The sequence below is a fragment of the Chelonia mydas genome, chromosome 8 (assembly GCF_015237465.2).
Source record: "Chelonia mydas isolate rCheMyd1 chromosome 8, rCheMyd1.pri.v2, whole genome shotgun sequence".
Classification (NCBI taxonomy): domain Eukaryota; kingdom Metazoa; phylum Chordata; order Testudines; family Cheloniidae; genus Chelonia; species Chelonia mydas.
The window spans coordinates 41,340,284-41,359,064 of record NC_057854.1 but is presented as its reverse complement, the minus strand read 5'-3'; the positions used below and the strand labels follow the sequence as shown (position 1 = coordinate 41,359,064).

The 18,781-nt window shown below is 51.8% G+C and overlaps 2 protein-coding genes across 8 annotated transcripts in view; one reads left to right on the top strand and one right to left on the bottom strand.

Moving 5' to 3' along the window:
• Positions 1 to 18,781, top strand: part of LOC102945167 (nitric oxide synthase 1 adaptor protein) — a 188,816-nt gene that overhangs the window by 159,023 nt on the left and 11,012 nt on the right. The window lies entirely within an intron of this gene.
• On the bottom strand, positions 3,611 to 6,578 carry SPATA46 (spermatogenesis associated 46). Its single transcript, XM_027818683.2, has 2 exons — positions 6,473 to 6,578; positions 3,611 to 4,134 (listed from the first exon to the last, which is right to left on the bottom strand). The coding sequence occupies exons 1-2, from the start codon at positions 6,576 to 6,578 to the stop codon at positions 3,611 to 3,613; spliced, it is 630 nt and encodes a 209-aa protein (XP_027674484.1).

Here is an 18,781-nt window from a genome sequence, read left to right as displayed (position 1 = left end):
ACTCTGGGGAGAGCAGGCTTGGCCCAGTGCCTTCAGCCACTGGCGATATGAAGAGCCCAGTCTGCTGACCAGGCACTGACCTGTTTGAGAGGAGTAAGGGGCAGCATCCCAGCATGGTGAGGGGAGAACAGGCAGCATCCCAACATGATGCCCTCATCTTTGCTGAGAGAGAGCTGAGTATAGATTGCCATGAGTACTGCTCTGCACTGGCATTGGCCCATTGGGCCAGGCATAGTCCGACAGCACACTGGGCTCCATGCTGACCCTTGTGCAGGCTGGTGCTCATGCTCTCACAGTTCAGTGGCGTGACCCACACATCCCCCTCTGTGCCAATCGCAGAGGCTGGGAGCCTGCCAGAGACCCAGCTAGGGAGCTGCAGCTGCTCATGAAAGGCTAATGTTGTGCCAATATTTTAAAAAGGTAAATGGGGTAACTCGGGTCATTATAGGCCTGTCAGTCTGACATAGACCTTGGGTAAGATAATGGAGTCGTTGATATGGGACTCGATTAATAACGGAGGGTCATTTAATTAATGCCAGTCAGCATGGGTGTATGGAAAATAGATGATATCAAACTAGCTTTATCGTTCTTGGATGAGATGACAAGTCTGATTGATGAAGGTAATAGTGTTGATATAAGAGATTTAGACCTCTGTGAGGTGTCTTGGAACTGCACAAAATTGTGGTTAAAAAACTACAAAGATATAAAATGAACATGTTCAATGCTGGCTAACTGATGGGTCTCAAAATGTAACTAAACAGGGAATCATCACTGATCAGGGGTGTTTCTAGTGGTGTCTTGCAGGGATCAGTTCTTGGCCCTACACTATTTAACATTTTCATTAGTGACCTGGAAGCAAACATAAAATCATCACTGGGAGGGGCAGGGTGGTAAATAGTGAAGAGGATGGGTCACAGGTAAAGAGCAATCTGGATCACTTCGTAAACGGGGCACAAGCAAACAATCTGCATTTTAATATAGCTAAATGTGTACATCTGGGAACAAAGCATGCAGGCCATACTTACAGGCTGGGGGGCTCTAACCCTGGTAGTAGGGACTCTGAAAAAGATTTGGGAGTCAGGATGGATAATCAGCTGCACATGAACTCCCAGTGTGATGCTGTGGCAAAAAAGACTAATGTGATCCTGGGATGCAGAAACAGGGGAATTTTGCGTGTGAGTAGAGAGATTATTGTACCTCTCTATCTGGCACTGCTGCGACCTCTGCTGGAATCCTGTGTCCCGGTCTGGTGCCCACAGTTCATGAAGAATGTTAAGAAGTTGGGAAGGGTTCAGAGAAGAGCCACGAGACTGACTGAAGGATTAGAAAACCTGCCTTATAGTGATCAACTCAAGGAGCTCAATCTATTTAGCTTAACCAAGAGTGGTTAAGGGGTGACTTTCTCACAGTCTATAAGTATCAACATGGGGAGCAAATGTTTGTTAATGGGCTCTTCAGTCTGGCAGAGGAAGGGGCAACATGACCAAATGGCTAGAAGCTGAAACTAGATACATTCAGACTGGGAGTGAGAGTTATTAACCACTGGAACAACTTACTAGGGGCCATGGGGAATTCTCCATCCCTGACCATTTTTAAATCAAGACTGGGTGTTTTTCTAACAGATCTTCTCTGGGAATTATTGTGGGCTTGTCTCTGGCCTGTGTCCTACAGGTCAGACTAGAAGATCACGACAGTCCTGTCTTGCCTTGGGGTCTATAGATCTGTGCTTTTAGGCCTGGGGGTGCCCTGTTTAGTCCCAGGGGGGCGGGCTGGCCAGAATGGTGGCCATCACCCCAGCAGAGCTCCCCAATCAGTGCTGAGGGCCTGCCGAGCTGCTCGTTGTCACTGTTCAGCCAGGGCCGCTGCCATTCAGTCCTACGCAGCACCTGGCTGGTGTCTAGAGTGATACAGAACAGGCCCCCGTCTGACCATTTACTGCCCTCACATGGGTGACTGCAAACCACAATGGCTGAGGAGCTGACCTCAGCAAATGGGAGATCCAGCTGGGACCTCCCATTGCGTTCACTTCATGCCCTGCCTTTGTTACCAGAGCGCCGTACCTGGTCGATGGGAATATACTGCTACTGCTTGTCTGTGTGTCTCATAGCCAGCCCTCCAGTACCATCCTGCCTGTCCCCAAGCCAGATCCCCCAGTCCCCAGCACAGGGCAACCCTGGTCCTGGAGAACAACCTCTCTCTTGGCCTGTAAAACGACGCGGAAAAGGACAACTTCTTATAAAACAATGAATTTTTTGTTTCCAAAGCCAAAGTGCGAGTGCACTGTGGAAAGGCACCAGGCCATCTTCTCCCTGCTCCCCGCTGGCCTAGACATCTCAGACAGGGAGTAGGCTTTAGAGCCACCCCAGTCATCAGTTACTGGGAATCCAGATTGCAGGAGTGAGGAATGAAAGCAGCAGCCTCCCTCGGGCTCCCCGTGCATCTCAGACCCACACCCTTCCCAGGGCTCCCAGCTCTCCCTGGAAAGCCAGGCCAGTCTGAGACTGGGCAGCAGCTGGGACAATGCACGGAGAGGCTGCTGTCTGAAGCCCTTGCAGGATCTGGCCTCACCCCTCTGCTCTCCGAACCAACCTGTCCCCCCCGCCCCCCGCGACCCACCCGCCAGCGGATCCCAGCATAGCTTGTATAACATTTTGACCCTTCCTTTCAACTAGCCTGGCGTTGCCTGCCCTCGCTTGTTCGGGGGACCTCTCGGGGAAGGCTCTTTTCTCTCATGTTTGGGAAGCTGCCCAGACTTTGGCTAAAGACGTCCATTCCCTAGCGTTCGAAGTAAGGGTCCTTTGAAGTCGCTGCCTGGTTTTCGGAAATGCCCCTCCCACACTGGGCTAGTTCTGGGGGGACACGCCTCCCTCAAACAGGTCCCGTGGGATCGGTCACCAGCACGCAGCGGCTCAGCTGTTGGCACTTCCGGCCCGGGCTGCTGGGTGATAGCGAAGGCTGGTGAGAGTGGTTTCTCTCCCAGGGTGTCTGGAACGAGCAGCCCCAAGAAGCAGGCACCTGAGCTGTCAAGAAATGGCTTCCCGGACCCGCTCCTGAAGGGATGTTGGCTGGGGGATATGTGGGGATCTATGCCTGGGCTCTGATCAGCGCAGAGTGACAGGGGAACAGGCCTTTTCACCTTAACAAAACTAGGTGCAGACAGATCCCTTGGAGCGGGGCTTGGGGTGCTGGCTCTGTGTCAGGGTGTGCAGGAGTCACTATGCTAGAGTGGGGGCCTGCTGGGAGGGTGGGTGGAGGGCTGCGGGGCCATGGAGGGGCTCACCCAGTCAGGGGGGAGGGCCAGGGGCCCATGGCAGGCTGACTAGGGGCTCACTCCTTAGGGGTCCCACAGTTGGGGAGGGGAGGCTGTGATCCAGCAGGGAGAGGCGGGGGTTCACCCAGTCACATCCCAGGAGGAGGGCGGGGCTTGTGTATCCCTGCAGGGTGGAGCCTGCCGGGCCCTGTTTAGCCCACAGTGGCCCCTGCCACAGGGTTCTCTGCAGAGTAATGTTGGCTGGTCCTAATAATCTGCTTTATTCGGGTTCTGCCGTAGGGAGCGTAGAGCGCTGGCTGCCCCCAGGCGGCACGGGCTGGGGGCAGTGCATCCGCTGGGTCACTTGGGCGTTTTGCAGCTGCTGAAGGCCGGTCGGTTGTTAGGCTGGGCCACGCGCTCCTTCTCCCACAGCACTTTGAGCCTGTGGTAATACACCTGGCAGCTAAAGCCCTCCTTGAAGCCACACTTGACGTGGGTCTTGAGTGAGTGCAGGGTGGGGAAGACGCGGCAGCAGGCCACGCACTTGTAGCCGTTCTGCGGTGCCGGCTGCCACTTGGAGGCCATGAGGATATCCCGGGACGTGATGCAGTCCCTGGCCTCCACGCCGGGGCTGGCTCTCCTGGTGCCCTCGGTGGGGCGAGCCTTCTCCAGGGAGCAGGAGGAGGAGCAGATGCTCTCTGGGAGCTCGTCGGGCTGGCCAGTGTCCCTGGCGCTGGTCACCAGCATGTCCGGGAAGCTGCAGGCCTCCCGCTGGCTGGCCTTATCCATGCACATGAAGTAGCTGTAGGGGGAGAACCAGGGCCGGTAGATGGTGCAGTTGCGCCCCAGGGGTTCGCTGCTCTGGCCGTCGCTGGGGACACAGGCTGCCAAGAGAAGAGGCTGGGATGAGCCCCTGGCCCAGTGGAGGGCTGGCTGTGGGGAGCAAGGCCATGGTCTGGGTTCACCTTGCCCACCCCCTTGCCAGCTTCCCTCCCCTTTGGGCACCGCTTGGGTCGGTGTTCACCCCGGGAAGGGAGATCTCCAGTGGGGGCCTCAGGCCCTTTCCCCTCCCCATCTGGAGGCACATGGGGAGCACCCGCATTGCCAGCTTATTGGCACTGGCCTGGTGCTTTGTCCTGATGCTCCTGACCCGCCTGCCCCACCCCCGATCACAGGGCTCCTGCTGGGCCAGACAGTGTGGACAATGGCTGGCAGCCATGTCCGTCACACATGTGTAAGGCTGCGAGTCTGTCATGGAGGTTGCAGAAGTCATGGATTCCATGACTCTCCGCGACCTCCGAGGGCCTGAGCAGCGGCTGATGCGGCTGGCCCCAGGGTCCGCCCGAGTAGCGACCAGTGCGGCTGGCCCCAAGTACAGCCCAAAGAGCGGCCACTGTGCCTGGCCCCAGGGTTGCCCAGAGCAGCAGCACCCTGGGGCCCCCAGCTAAGATTTAGTCAGATATTTATAGTAAAGGTCATGGACAGGTCACGGGCCATGAATTTTTGTTTACTGCCCGTGACCTGTCCAGGACTTTTACTAAAAATACCGGTGACTAAATTGTAGCCTTATACGTGGGAACTGGCAGCATCTCCTGGGGTTTTCTCTGTGCATCCCAGGAGTGAGCATCGCCTGCAGTTCCTCCGACACCCCCACATGCTCAGAATCCAGAGGGACACAGGCACACGCGCTCAGAGAGCACAGACAGATACACAGACAGTGGCTGTCTGAGTTTGCATGCGCACAGAAGGCCCCCACCACGTGCTGCTGTTGTGCTGTGCCAGGGGGTGCTGGCTGGGCACAGGGGGCATTGCTTGTCCTGGGCTGGGCCCCTCCGGGATAGATGTTTTGGAAATTCCTGTGTTACAAATACACAGAGAAAAGCCAGTGAACCAAAGGGGCACCAAGTGTGTGTCTTGGGGGGGCAGAGGGGCCCCAAACAAAGGGGTAGCATGGGGCATGGCAGCAGAGAGGGGACCCTATGGTGCCAACAACTGCTCTGGGCTTGTCTCCAGCAGTCAGTTCCCTTCCCAGAGAGCCACACTGGAGAGCCACACTGGTGCCCTCCGGGATGGGAAGCTGGGTCAGTGTGATACAAAGAGCCCCTTCCTGTCCCCAAGGGAAATGCACATCTTGTGCCTCTGCTCATGCTCCACTGTGTCTTTGTGCCCGCAGTCATCCCCTGCTCGGCTCTACTTCAGTGAGCACTGTATGGAGCCTCTGTAGTGTAATGGAAGAGATGGCTGGGCCTGTGTGGGGCTCAGTGTTTGTGGCCCCAGGGCTGGGGAGCAGGGGGTGCCGTGTGGTGCAGGCCCCCTCAGGAAGTGGTCAGACCTTTCCCCTCCCTGCATGTGCCATGGGCAGGGCAGGGGCAGAGCTGTCCAGCTGCAGGTCCTGGCCATTCACCCGCTGGGAGGCTTAAAGGGTAGCGCTGATGCCGAGCAATGGTAGCACGTGACGGGCATCGAGGCCTGGCTCAGGCACAAGCCTGCGGTGGGTCAGAAAAGCATATGAGCAAGGGGGGTTCTGTGGATGAACAGGTACCGCCCTGGCCTGAGGTCCTGCACGAGGCATCTGGGCACATGAATGACAGGCCCGTGCATTTTCCCTTGCCCCTGTTTTACAGCTGGGGAAATGAGACCCAGAGCAGGGCAGTGCCTTGCCCAAGGTCACCTGCCAATGCCTAGCTCTGCTGGAAGTAGTTCACTGGTTTCCTGACTTCCTGGACCTGGCCTGGTTGGCTGTGTTTTGCCTAGGAAAGGTGGCATGTGTGACCCAAGGTGGGGATCAGAGCTGGCTCATCTCTCGGCCTCTGCTGCTGACTCATTGTAGGACCTTGCCCAACTCACTTAGGCCACAATTTTCAAGAGAGGCTTCTGGTTTTGAATGCCCAGTTTGGGACAGCTGGCCCCTGATTCCAGAATTGCTGGGGACCCACAGCTCACATTATCTCAGTGAGTGCTGTGAGCGCTCAGACCCACTGCAAATCAGTCCCCAGGGCTCTAACAATGAGTACCCAAAATCAGAGCACACTTTGGAAAACATCAGCATCTGTGTGCTTCAGTTTCCCCACCTTCATATCCCTCCTCCACCTCATGGGCTGTCCTGGAATGCTGCTGGTAAAGTGCCCTGGGGCAGATGGTGAGGATGCTGGAGAAGTGCAATGTTGTTCTGTTCCATGCCATGCGAGATCTGGCTGCGGGCTCTCACTGTGGCCCCATTACCTGGCAGGCTGGGTGTGCTCCTGGGGGATGGCAGCTCACGTACGCTCTTCATGGCACAACTGGGCAGACGAGGCCCTGAGATCGTCAGCAGGGAGAAGTTCTCCATTCCCTCTTGAGACGGGTGCAGGGAGCAGGTCGTGCCTGGAGAGTTTCTGGGGTTCTGGACAGCCTCTGGCTGGATTGCCCAGGGGCTTGGCTTTGTGACATCACCAGCTGACCTCACAGTCACCAGGTGGATCCCCCAGCTCCAGGGAGGGATCAGCGTGGCTCTGGAGGAAAGGACCAGGGAGCATCTGGCCTGGGTGTTTGAATGGGTTTAAAGAGGTTTTGTAGCAGCTGTTCCTGGGACTCGGCTCTCAGTAAGTCTTGGGGCCCATGCTAGTGCGTACAGCTGCCTAGCAAGGACCACGCCACAGCCCTGAGGTATCAGTGACTGCATCTGGAGATGGGCAGAGATAGGCACATTCCAGTCTCATGGTACACGCATTGACTGCATCCAAAGTACTCGCGTTCACTCTGCCCCATGCACCCAGCACTCCCGCACATGTACAGCCACTTGCCATTAGTTCCTGCAGCCCCTTTCATCTTGGACCATTTGTTAGCACTCAAGCACTTGGATTATCCTGGAGCAACTCTCTTCAAAGCCACCTGCCGGCCTCTGGTGCCGGACCCTCCGGCTTCACACACCTGATCGTAAAGAGGTATTTGAAAGGGCTCTTGCTTGTTTTCCCAGCTGCTTGTGAGTCCCCCCAACCCCTCTTGGTTTAAATCTAACCCTCAGGAAGCTGAGGGAGGCTCTGTTTGCACAATGGGGAGGGTGCTTGTATTGTCTGTCTCTAAAGGCTGCAGCCAAGAGTTTCAAAAATGGGGGCCCAAAGCTAGGTTGTTATGTCTCTATGTAGGCACCTGGCTTAGTAGCCAGATTTGCACAAGTGCTGCACCCGCCAAAGGCTGACTTGAGACCCCCTGGTTGTGCAAAGCTGGCTCTGCCCCCTGGGTGGCCATGGTATCAGCCTGGAGAGTTAAGGAGATGCGAGCCATGATGATGAGGCCCCCCACGTGGTGGTCCATGGCGATGGGTGTCCTTCCCCCACACTCTGCCATTCTGACTTTAACCATCTGTATTTTCCCCAGCCCAAACACGTACCCAGGGCAAGCTACATTGCACCATCTATAGGTTAAAAAAGCTCGCATCTGTTATCTAGTTAGGACTAAACCTATTTACAGATCACCAAGGGCATTTGTGCCATGTAGAGAGAGCTGCAAGGAGAGAGTTGGTCTCTGCTCAGCAGTTGTCTGAGTGGACCAGATTCCACTAGGAACTTACAGGTATGGGTCACAGGCCAAAGGGCTTCAGACACCTTGGACCAGGTCCAAAGGTGCTTCTGCAGCATGTCTCAGAAACACCACTCTCTGGGCATTGCTACGCTGCAATTAGACACCCACGGCTGAGATCTGCCTGGAGTGCAAGTCAGACTTTTATGCAGCGTTGCTCTCAGCTTCACAGATAGATCTGCTTCCAGGAGGAGAACACTGGTGCCATCCTATTCCTTATTCATAGAATGGCCAGGTGAGGTACATGCCAGCTACAGCAGGCCTTTGAATAGCTTGCCCCTTTAGAAGGGCAGGGTTCCCTCCCCCAGCACTCATTGCTGCAAGCCATCCTCACACACTCCCCTGGCAAGTGCAACACCATGTGCTTTATTGACAGTGTGCCATAACAAGTGCTTCTGCCCTGTGAGGCTTTTACACTTTCCCCAGAGAGAGAGGGGAGAGCTCATCTCTCTCAGATCCTGGGCTTCTCTGGCCCTTTCTTCCAGCAGCTCTTCCTGCCTCTCTTTTAACTGTTTCCAGCTGACAAACTGAATCACCAGCTAATTAACTAAGAATGACCATAGTGGGTCTAGCCCAGTATCCTATCTTCTGACAGTGGCGGGTACCAGGTGCTTCAAAAGGAAGTGAAGAGAAGAGGGCAATGATTGAGTGTTGTCCAGTCCCAGTTTCTGGCAGTCAGAGGTTTAGGGACACCCAGAGCATGTACCCCTGACCAATAGCTATTGATGGACCTATCCTCCATGAACTTATCTCATTCTTTTTTTAACCCTGTTATAGTTTTGGCCTTTGCAACATCCCCTGGCAAGAAGTTCCACAGGTTGACCAGGCGTTGTGTGAAGAAGTACTTCTTTATGTTTGTTTTAAACCTGCTGCCTGTTAATTTCATCAGGTGACTCCTGTTTCAGATGCTATTGAAGGGATAAATAACACTTCCTTATTCACCTTCTCCACACCAGTCATAATTTTATACACCTCTGTCATATCCCCCTAGTCGTCTCTTTCCTAAACTGAACAGTCCCAATCTCCCTCTTGAGATGGAAGCCGTTCCATACCCCTAATCATGTTTGTTGTCCTTCTCTGTACCTTTCCCAATTCCAATATATCTTTTCTGAGGTGGGGTGACCAGAACTGCATGCAGGTACATTCAAGGTGCAGGTGTACCAGGGATTTATATAGCGGCATTATGATATTTCCTGTCTTATTATCCATCCCTTTCCTAATATTCCTAACATTCTGTTATCTTTTTTGGCTGCTGCTGCATATTGATACTCCTAGGGAAATTCTGCGCCACTGCAGCGCAGCAGAAAAATGCCTCCGCCTACCCACCCGCCTCCTGCAGCTTTTCTTTGCTTCCTTGCAGAAAATGGTTTCTGTGGGGAAGCAAAGAGAAGCTGCACCAGTGCTCGCTCACTGCTCCCGGCAGGTCTGTTTGGAGCTGTGCAGCCAGGGGGAGAGGTAAATCACTGGGGGGAAAGTGGGGTCTGGAGATGCCCCGGCCAACCAAGGACATTAGTCGCAGCTGGGCGGAGGGGAGATGGAGTTCCTCTTCCCCCTTCCCCGCACATAGCAGCCAAGACTGGGTCAGATCAAGCCCCAGAAACTTCCCCTGGCTGCAGGAAGCTCTGCACCTCAGTGGGGGTCTGGGGGCGGGGACGGGGGGTTCCAGGTGCGGGGGTTGAGGCTCAGTGGAAGGGTTGGGTGCAGGGTTGGATGGACAGGGGGAGCAGCTCCCTGTACAGTGACTCCCTCCCCTCACCCACACACCCAGAACCCTCTCACACCAAGCCCCCCTGCATCAGGAGCCCCCCGTGCCCAGAATCTCCCCTTCAAGCCCCCCAAACCTCTACTCCACTGAGCCTTACCCCCTACTACAGGAGCCCCCCACACCTGTACTCCCACCCCACTGATCCCCAACTAACTGCACCCTGACCCCCCTAACCTAACAAGCCCCACTCCCCCAGCCCCTCCCCCCCCCCCCACTGAGCCCTAACCACCTTCACCTGGACTTGCCTGTAGAGTTCCATTCCCCGTGCACCCAGAACCATGTACTGAGCCCCTGTTTATCCAGATTCCCCCCTGTATCCAGACCTCCCACCGAGCTGCCCGCACCCAGAGTGCGCCACACAGAATCATAGAATCATAGAATCATAGAATATCAGGGTTGGAAGGGACCCCAGAAGGTCATCTAGTCCAACCCCCTGCTCGAAGCAGGACCAATTCCCAGTTAAATCATCCCAGCCAGGGCTTTGTCAAGCCTGACCTTAAAAACCTCTAAGGAAGGAGATTCTACCACCTCCCTAGGTAACGCATTCCAGTGTTTCACCACCCTCTTAGTGAAAAAGTTTTTCCTAATATCCAATCTAAACCTCCCCCATTGCAACTTGAGACCATTACTCCTCGTTCTGTCATCTGCTACCATTGAGAACAGTCTAGAGCCATCCTCCTTGGAACCCCCTTTCAGGTAGTTGAAAGCAGCTATCAAATCCCCCCTCATTCTTCTCTTCTGCAGACTAAACAATCCCAGCTCCCTCAGCCTCTCCTCATAAGTCATGTGCTCTAGACCCCTAATCATTTTTGTTGCCCTTCGCTGGACTCTCTCCAATTTATCCACATCCTTCTTGTAGTGTGGGGCCCAAAACTGGACACAGTACTCCAGATGAGGCCTCACCAGTGTCGAATAGAGGGGAACGATCACGTCCCTCGATCTGCTCGCTATGCCCCTACTTATACATCCCAAAATGCCATTGGCCTTCTTGGCAACAAGGGCACACTGCTGACTCATATCCAGCTTCTCGTCCACTGTCACCCCTAGGTCCTTTTCCGCAGAACTGCTACCTAGCCATTCGGTCCCTAGTCTGTAGCGGTGCATTGGATTCTTCCATCCTAAGTGCAGGACCCTGCACTTATCCTTATTGAACCTCATCAGATTTCTTTTGGCCCAAACCTCCAATTTGTCTAGGTCCTTCTGTATCCTATCCCTCCCCTCCAGCGTATCTACCACTCCTCCCAGTTTAGTATCATCCGCAAATTTGCTGAGAGTGCAATCCACACCATCCTCCAGATCATTTATGAAGATATTGAACAAAACCGGCCCCAGGACCGACCCCTGGGGCACTCCACTTGACACCGGCTGCCAACTAGACATGGAGCCATTGATCACTAGAACCCTAGTACTCTTGAGGGAATTCTATGCCAAAAAATTAAAACATTTAAAATTCTGCAAAGTTCTGTATATTTTAATTGTCAAAATAACACAGAAACACAATAACAATATAATCACACCATTTTCAATTATTTTGGTAATAATAATTGTCAGCAAATTGAAAATGGTGTGATTATATTGTGTTATTCTGACAAATAAAATACGCAGAATTTTGCAGAATTTTTAAATATTGTGCACAGAATTTTTAATTTTTTGGTGCAGAATTCCCTCAGGAGTAACATTGAGCAGATGTTTCCAAAGAATTATCCGCCACTCCGAGACTTTTCTTGAGTGATAACAGCTAATTTAGAATCCATCATTGTGTATATATAATTGGGATTATGTTTTGCAATATTCATTACTTTGCACTTATGAACTTTGAATTTCATCTGCCATTTTGTTGCCCAGTCACCCAGTTTTGTGAGATCCCTTCGTAACTCTTTGCAGTCCGCTGTGGACTGAACTATCTTGAGTAATTTTGTATTGTCTGCAAACTTCACCACCTCACTGTTCACTCCCTTTTCCAGATCATTTATGAACAGCACAGGTCCCAGTACAGACTCCTGGGGGACCCTGCTATTTACCTCTCTCCTTTCTGTAAAGTGAACATGTATTTCTACTCTTTGTTTCCTGTCTTTAAGCAATTACTGATCCATAAGAAGACCTTCCCACTTATCCCATGACCTCTTACCACTGTCAGTTCTTGGCTGTGTTGTGTTCTATCTGTGTGCTGCACCAGCTCTGTGAGGTAGCTGGCCTAGCAGACCTTGATCAAACTGCCCAAGAAGACCACAGACTCAGTTTGGTAGCAAAGGCACTTGGCCAGATTTATTGTCAACAAAGCACAGCCTAGTGCCTGGCAGACTCTACAGGGCCACTAACATGCCTGTGCCCATCACAATGGACTCGGCTCAGTGAGCAGCTGAACCCTCCTCTCCCAACTCGGCCAGACAAAGACACCCCCTCAACAACCCCTCTTTTATACAGTGATACAAACCAGTGACATATTGGCCCTCTGACGTGGCTAGTTATCATTTACCTTGTACCTGTTGGTTCGATCAAAACATCTCTCTCCATCACACTGTCATCCTGACCTTATCTTTAGGAGGGGTCAGTGCATCCCTGTTATCTTCAGGGAGTATGTTTATACCATACTAGGTATCGGGGTGTTCTGGCACCATCCTTCTGGAATGTGTTTATATGCACCCCCTGTACCTAGCACTTCTTAGGAGTTTTTGCAATACTAAGTTTTTGCCAAGTTCATGTATCGGATAGTGAACCTTCAAGCAGGCATGTCTTGTAACAGGGTCTGGTTTTTGCTCATAGCCTGACTCTTGCTAACATTGCTTTATAGTATCAGGGCCTGACTTTAATTCAGGCCTTAGGCCTCATACCAGGCCCTTTATACCAGGTCTCATGTCTCAGGCTCTCTCTTTCTACTGCATTTACTTTGCTTAAAAGCCTTTGTGAGGGACCTTGTCAAAGGCTTTCTGAAAGTCTGAGTTCACTAGATCCACTGGATCATCCTTGTCCATGTGTTTGTTGACCTCCTCAAAGAATTCTAGTAGATTGGTGAGGCATGATTTCCCTTTAAAAAGCCATACTGACTCTTCTCCAGCAAAACATGTTCATCTATGTGTCTGATAATTCTCTTCTTTACTATAGTTTCAACCAATTTGCATGATACTGAAGTTAGCTTAACAGCATGTGATCTGTAGCTGTTAAAAAAGCATCTGGAGCCTTTTTTAAAAATCGATGTTACATTAGCCACCCTCCAGTCATCAAGTCCAGAGACTGGTTTAGGTGATAGGTTACATACCACAGTTAGTAGTTCAGCAAGTTCATATTTGTGTTCCTTCAGAACTCTCGGGTGAACGCTATCTAGTCCTGGTGACTTATTACTGCTTAATGTGTCAGTTTGTTCCAAAATCTCCTCTAATCTGGGACAATTCCTCAGATTTATCACCAAAAAGAATGTCTCAGATGTGGGAACCTCCCACACAGCCTCTGCAATGAAGACTGATGCAAACAGTTAGCGTCACTACAATGGCCTTGTGTTCCTTAGTACTTAAACTACTGCCTCTCACTGTCACACTCCTACAGACCTGCACCCTTGGTTCTCCTTCCCCACTTCTTCAGAGCCTGTTCTGGGGTTACTGACTATGAGGCAGGAACAGAGAGGCCGCCCCTCCAGATGTGGTCGGGGCATGGCCCTTTCTATGTTCTGATCCATGCATTGAGATTTCATGATTCGGTCCATGGGCTGTGCTCACTCGGGGTTCTGACTTGGGACCTGGGTCAGAGACATTGCGGGGGCAGGGAGCTCCCTCTGGAGGCTTCTGGAAGAGCTGCAGTTACTGCCCAGGGCCTGTAGCCCTGGCTGGGGAGGGCTCTGCGGCAGAGCACAGCTCCACCAGGCTGGTTCCTGCCCTGCTGGGGAGAACTGCCCAGTGCTGGTGGGGCTGGGGCGCACTGGGCTGCATGGAGCCGGGTGCATGCACTTGAGTGTGTGTAAGGGTGCCAGCAGGTGTACAGATAGGGCCTCATGGCTGAGTTTTTAGAAGCCCTTAGTGGTAACTGTGGAACAGGCAGAGTCATTTCCAGCTCCCCTGGTGTGGGCAAGGCTTGGTACTAGTGGGTGGGGGGAGGGGGGCACTGCTGACAGCTGTGTTAGGGAGCAAAGGGCAGGCTGCTGGCTCCAGAAGAGCTAGAGCACCCCCGACGCGCCCTCAGTCCTCACCTGGAGGGAGCCCGGGAAAGGCGGAAGGGGGGTCAGTTACCAGTCCCACTTCACGCTGGCTCCTCAGAGGCACATGTTCCAGCTCCTCCCCACGGGATTGAGTGGCTGAACAAGCCCAATCCCAGAGCCGCGCTGGGCTCACTGCGTGGACAGGCTGTTGGTCAGTGTGTGGTTGCACCATGCCATGCTCAGTGTGGCAGCGGGTATCAAGCAGAGTGCCCCAAGGGTCGGTCCTGGGGCTGGTTTTCTTCAACATCTTTATTAATGATCTGGATGATGGGATGGATTGAACCCTCAGCAAGTTTACAGATGACGCTAAGGGGGGAAAGATAGATATGCTGCAGGGTAGGGATAGGGTCCACAGTAACCTAGACAAATTGGAGGATTGGGCCAAAAGAAATCTGATGGGGTTCAACAAGGACAAGTGCAGAGTCCTGCACTTAGGATGGAAGAATCCCATGCACCGCTACAGGCTGGGGACTGACTGCAGAAAAGGACCTGGGGATTACAGTGGATGAGAAGCTGGATATGAGTCAGCAGCGTGCCCTGGTTGCCAAGAAGGCTAATGGCATATTGGGCTGCATGAATAGGAGCATTGCCAGCGGATCGAGGGAAGTGATTATTCCCCTCTATTCGGCACTGGTGAGGCCACATCTGGAGTATTGCATCCAGTTTTGGGCCCCACACTACAGAAAGGGTGTGAACAAATTGGAGAGAATCCAGCTGAGGGCTGCTAAAATGATCAGGGGTCTGGGGCACATGACTTATGAGAAGAGGCTGAGGGAACTGGGCTTGTTTAGTCTGCAGAAGAGAAGAATGAGGGGGGGATTTGATAGTAGCCTTTAACTACCTCAAGGGGGGTTCCAAAGGGGATGGAGCTCGGCTGTTCTCAGTGGTGGCAGATGACAGAACAAGGAGCAATGGTCTCAAGTTGCAGTGGGGGAGGTTGTCACAGGGTCCCTGCAGGCTTTCTCCCTCTTGAGCCTGTGCCCTGTGTTTAGGCTGGTATAATAAAGACTCTTCCATGCCTTCTTTTGCTGGATCACCCAAGTGTCTTTATTTACAGTGTTTGTGCAGTTCCCAGATCCCCCAACAGCTAGTGCCCCACAGACCCTCCCCAGGGTCTCCTGGCTTTTGAGGTTCCTTCTTTGGTAAGGAGACAGCGATACCACCCTCCTGTCTCCTCCCAGACTAGCCTCCCCACTGAACTTTGCCCAGGGCTTTTATAGCTCTCTCATGCCTCAGCCAAGCTGTCAGCACTTAGCTCAGCATGTTCCTCTGAGCCAGCCCTCATTAGGGCTTGCAGCTGGGCTCCCTGCTGAATACCTGTGTCTCTACCCCTGGCCTTCTGGCCAGAGAGCAGGCTGCAGCCAGCATTTTGGCAGGGCCTTAAAGGGGTTTACCCCTGCCCTGCCACAGAGGTCTAGGGTTGGATATTAGGAAACACTATTTCACTAGGAGGGTAGTGAAGCACTGGAGTGGGTTACCTAGGGAGGTAGTGGAATCTCCATCCTTAAAGGTTTTTAAGGCCCGGCTTGACAAAGCCCTGGCTGGGATGATTTAGTTGGCGTTGGTTCTGCTTTGAGCAGGGGCTTGGACTAGATGACCTCCTGAGGTCTCTTCCAACCCTAATCTTCTATGATTCTGTGCTTTGAATTCAGTTTCAACCAGGCTTAGTTAGGTCGACTGGGAGTCACTTGTATCTAAACCCAGCCAAGTGGCGAACAGAAGACAGGCAAACAGAGGGAGTTTGCCTGGGAGTTCACCTCAGGGGAGTTCCCACAGAGTGTTTTTGCCTTTCAGGCTTCTGCGAGCAGTAAATACAACATCTGAAGAGGCTCTTAGAAGGAAAACCTGGATAGTGAGCAATCAGCTGTTGTGACCTGCACAGGATGTACCATGTTTGTCTTTCTCCCAGAGGATAGAAGCGACTTTGTCTATACGAAGTGCAAGCTTGTCTCCATATTGGAAGAGAAGGTTAAAAGACTAGAGAACCAAGTATCAACTCTCCGTTGCATCAGAGAAAATGAAGACTTTCTGGATAGAAGTCAGCATTTGGTACTGCAGGCACAGCATGCTGAAGAATCAGAGAATGCAGTGCAGAACGGGGAAGAAAATTGGCAGCATGTGACCTCCAGAAGAAGAGGATACCCCATGTACCCCCAATGCAGATAGAGGTAAGAAACCATTTTCAGGCTCTCTGCACAGGTACTACAGCAGAGAATGGTTTGGAAGAGTCATCTGAGGGAAGGGATCAGAAGGAGACCCCATCAACTGGAAGGCATGGGATGCATTGTCCTAGGGATCAGGGTTTCACGACCACCACTTCCAACAGGAGGAGATGGATGATGGTGGTCGGGGACTCCCTCCTACAGGGGACAGAGTCATCCATCTGCCGTCCAGACTGGGAAACTCGAGAAGTGTGCTGCTTGCCTGGAGCTAGAATTCAGGATGTGATGAAGTGTCTGTCGAGACTGATCAAGCACTCGGACTGCTACCCCTTCCTACTTAGCCATGTGGGAACCAATGATACTGCCAAGAATGACCTTGAGTGGGTCATTACAGACTATGTGGCTGTGGGAAGAAGGATAAAGGAATTTGAGGCACAAGTCGTGTTGTTGTCCATCCTCCCTGTTGAAAGAAAAGGCCCAGGTAAGGACCATCGAATTGTGGCAGAAAATATGTGGTTACACAGATGGTGTCAGAGAGAGGGCTTTGGATTCTTCAACCATGGGATGTTGTTCCAGGAAGAAGGATTGCTCAGAAGAGATGGGATCCACCTAATGAAGAAAAGGAAGATCATCTTCGCAAGCAGGCTTGCTAACCTAGTGAGGAGGGCTTTAAACTAGGTTCGCCAGTGAATGGAGACCTAAGCCCTGAGGTAAGTGGGGAAGTGGGATACCAGGCGGAAACACAAGGAGGAGGGTGCAACACGGGAGGCCTCCTGATTCATACTGAGAAAGTCAGCTAGTTATCTTAGGTGCATGTACAGGAACCCAAGAAGCCTGGGAAACAAACAGGAAGAAAAAGTTCTGGCACAGTCAAGGAACTATGATGTGATTGGAATAACAGAGACTTGGTGGGCAAACTCACATGACTGGAGCACTGTCATGGATGGATATAAACTGTTCAGGAAGGACAGGCAAGGGAGAAGAGCTGGAGGAGTTGCACTGTATGTAAGAGCAGTATGATTGCTCAGAGCTCCAGTATGAAACTGGAGAAAAGACTGTTGAGAGTCTTTGGGTTAAGTTTAGAGGCAAGAGCAACAAGGGTGATGTCGTGGTGGGCATCTGCTATAGACCACCAGACCAGGAAGATGAGGTAGACGAGGCTTTCTTTGGACAATTAACTGAAGTTTCCAGATCAAAGGCCCTGGTTTTCATGGGGGACTTCAATCACCCTGACAACTGCTGGGAGAACAATGTAGCAGTACACAGACAATCCTGGAAGCTTTTGGAGAGTGTTGGGGACAACTTCCTGGTGAAAGTGCTGGAGGAACCAACTAGGGGCCATGCTCCTCTTGACCTGCTGCTCACAAAAAGTGAAGAATTGGTAGGGGAAGTAGAAGTGGGTGGCAACCTGGGCAGCAGTGACCATGAGATGGTTAAGTTCAGGATCCTGACAAAAGGAAGAAAGGAGAGCAGCAGAATGCGGACTCTGGACTTCAGAAAAGCAGACTTTGACTCCCTCGGGGAACTGATGGGCAGGATCCCCTGGGCGGCTAATATGAGGGGGAAAGGAGTCCAGGAGAGCTGGCTGTATTTTAAAGAAGTCTTACTGAGGGCACAGGAACAAACCATCCCAAAGTGCAGAAAAAATAGCAAATATGGCAGGCGACCAGCTTGGCTTAACAGAGAAATCATCAGTGAGCTTAAACACAAAAAGAAAGCTTACAAGAAGTGGAAACTTAGACAGATGGCTAGGGAGGAGTATAAAAATATTGCTAGAGCATGCAGGGGTGTAATCAGGAAGGCCAAACACAATTGGAGTTGCAGCTAGCAAGGAATGTGAAGGGTAACAAGAAGGGTATGTTAGCAACAAGAAGATCAGGGAAAGTGTGGGATCCTTACTGAATAGGGGAGGCAACATAGTGACAGATGATGTGGAAAAAGCTGAAGTAGTCAATGCTTTTTTTTGCCTCAGTCTTCACAGACAAGGTCAGCTCTCAGATTGCTGCAGTGAGCAGCACAGTATGGGGAGGAGGTGAGCAACCCTCAGTGGTGAAATAACAGGTTAAGGACTGTTCAGAAAAGCTGGATATGCACAAGTCCATGGGGCCAGATGCAATGCATCCGAGGGTGATGAAGGAGTTGGCTGATGTGATTACAGAGCCATTTGCCATTATCTTTGAAAATTTATGGCAACTGGGGGAGGTCCCGGACAATTGGAAAAAGGCAAATATAGTGTCCATCTTTAAAAAAGGAAAGAAGGAGAATCTAGGGAACAAAAGAGTGGTCAGCCTCACCTCTGTCCCTGGAAAAATCATGGAGCAGGTCCTCAAGGAATCCATTTTGAAGCATTTGGAGGAGAGGAAGGTGATCAGGAACAGTCAACATGGATTCACCAAGGGCAAGTCATGCCTGACCAACCTGATTGCCTTCTATGATGAGGTAACTGTGACGCGTCACAGAAGCCGCCTTGGGACTGCCTCCTAATATGCTGAGACTACCTCTACGCCCATTTTCGCTGGTAGCTTGGGACTTGAATACCTTGCCTGGTTGTGCCAGACATGCTAGCCTGCTACAGACACAGACCCAGGTCTGAACCACATTCCCCAGAAGTTGCAGGCTTAACTGAAAACAGCTTAAGAAGTGCTCCTGTCTCCAACACCCAGATACCCAGCTTCCAATGGGATCCAAACCCCAAATAAATCCATTTTACTCTTATACAGGGTAAACTCATAAATTGTTCGCCCTCTAGAACATTGATAGAGAGATATGCACATCTGTTTGCTCCCCCAGGAATTAATTACTTGCTCTGGGTTAATAAGTAAAAAGTGATTTTATTAAATATAAAAAGTAGGATTTAAGTG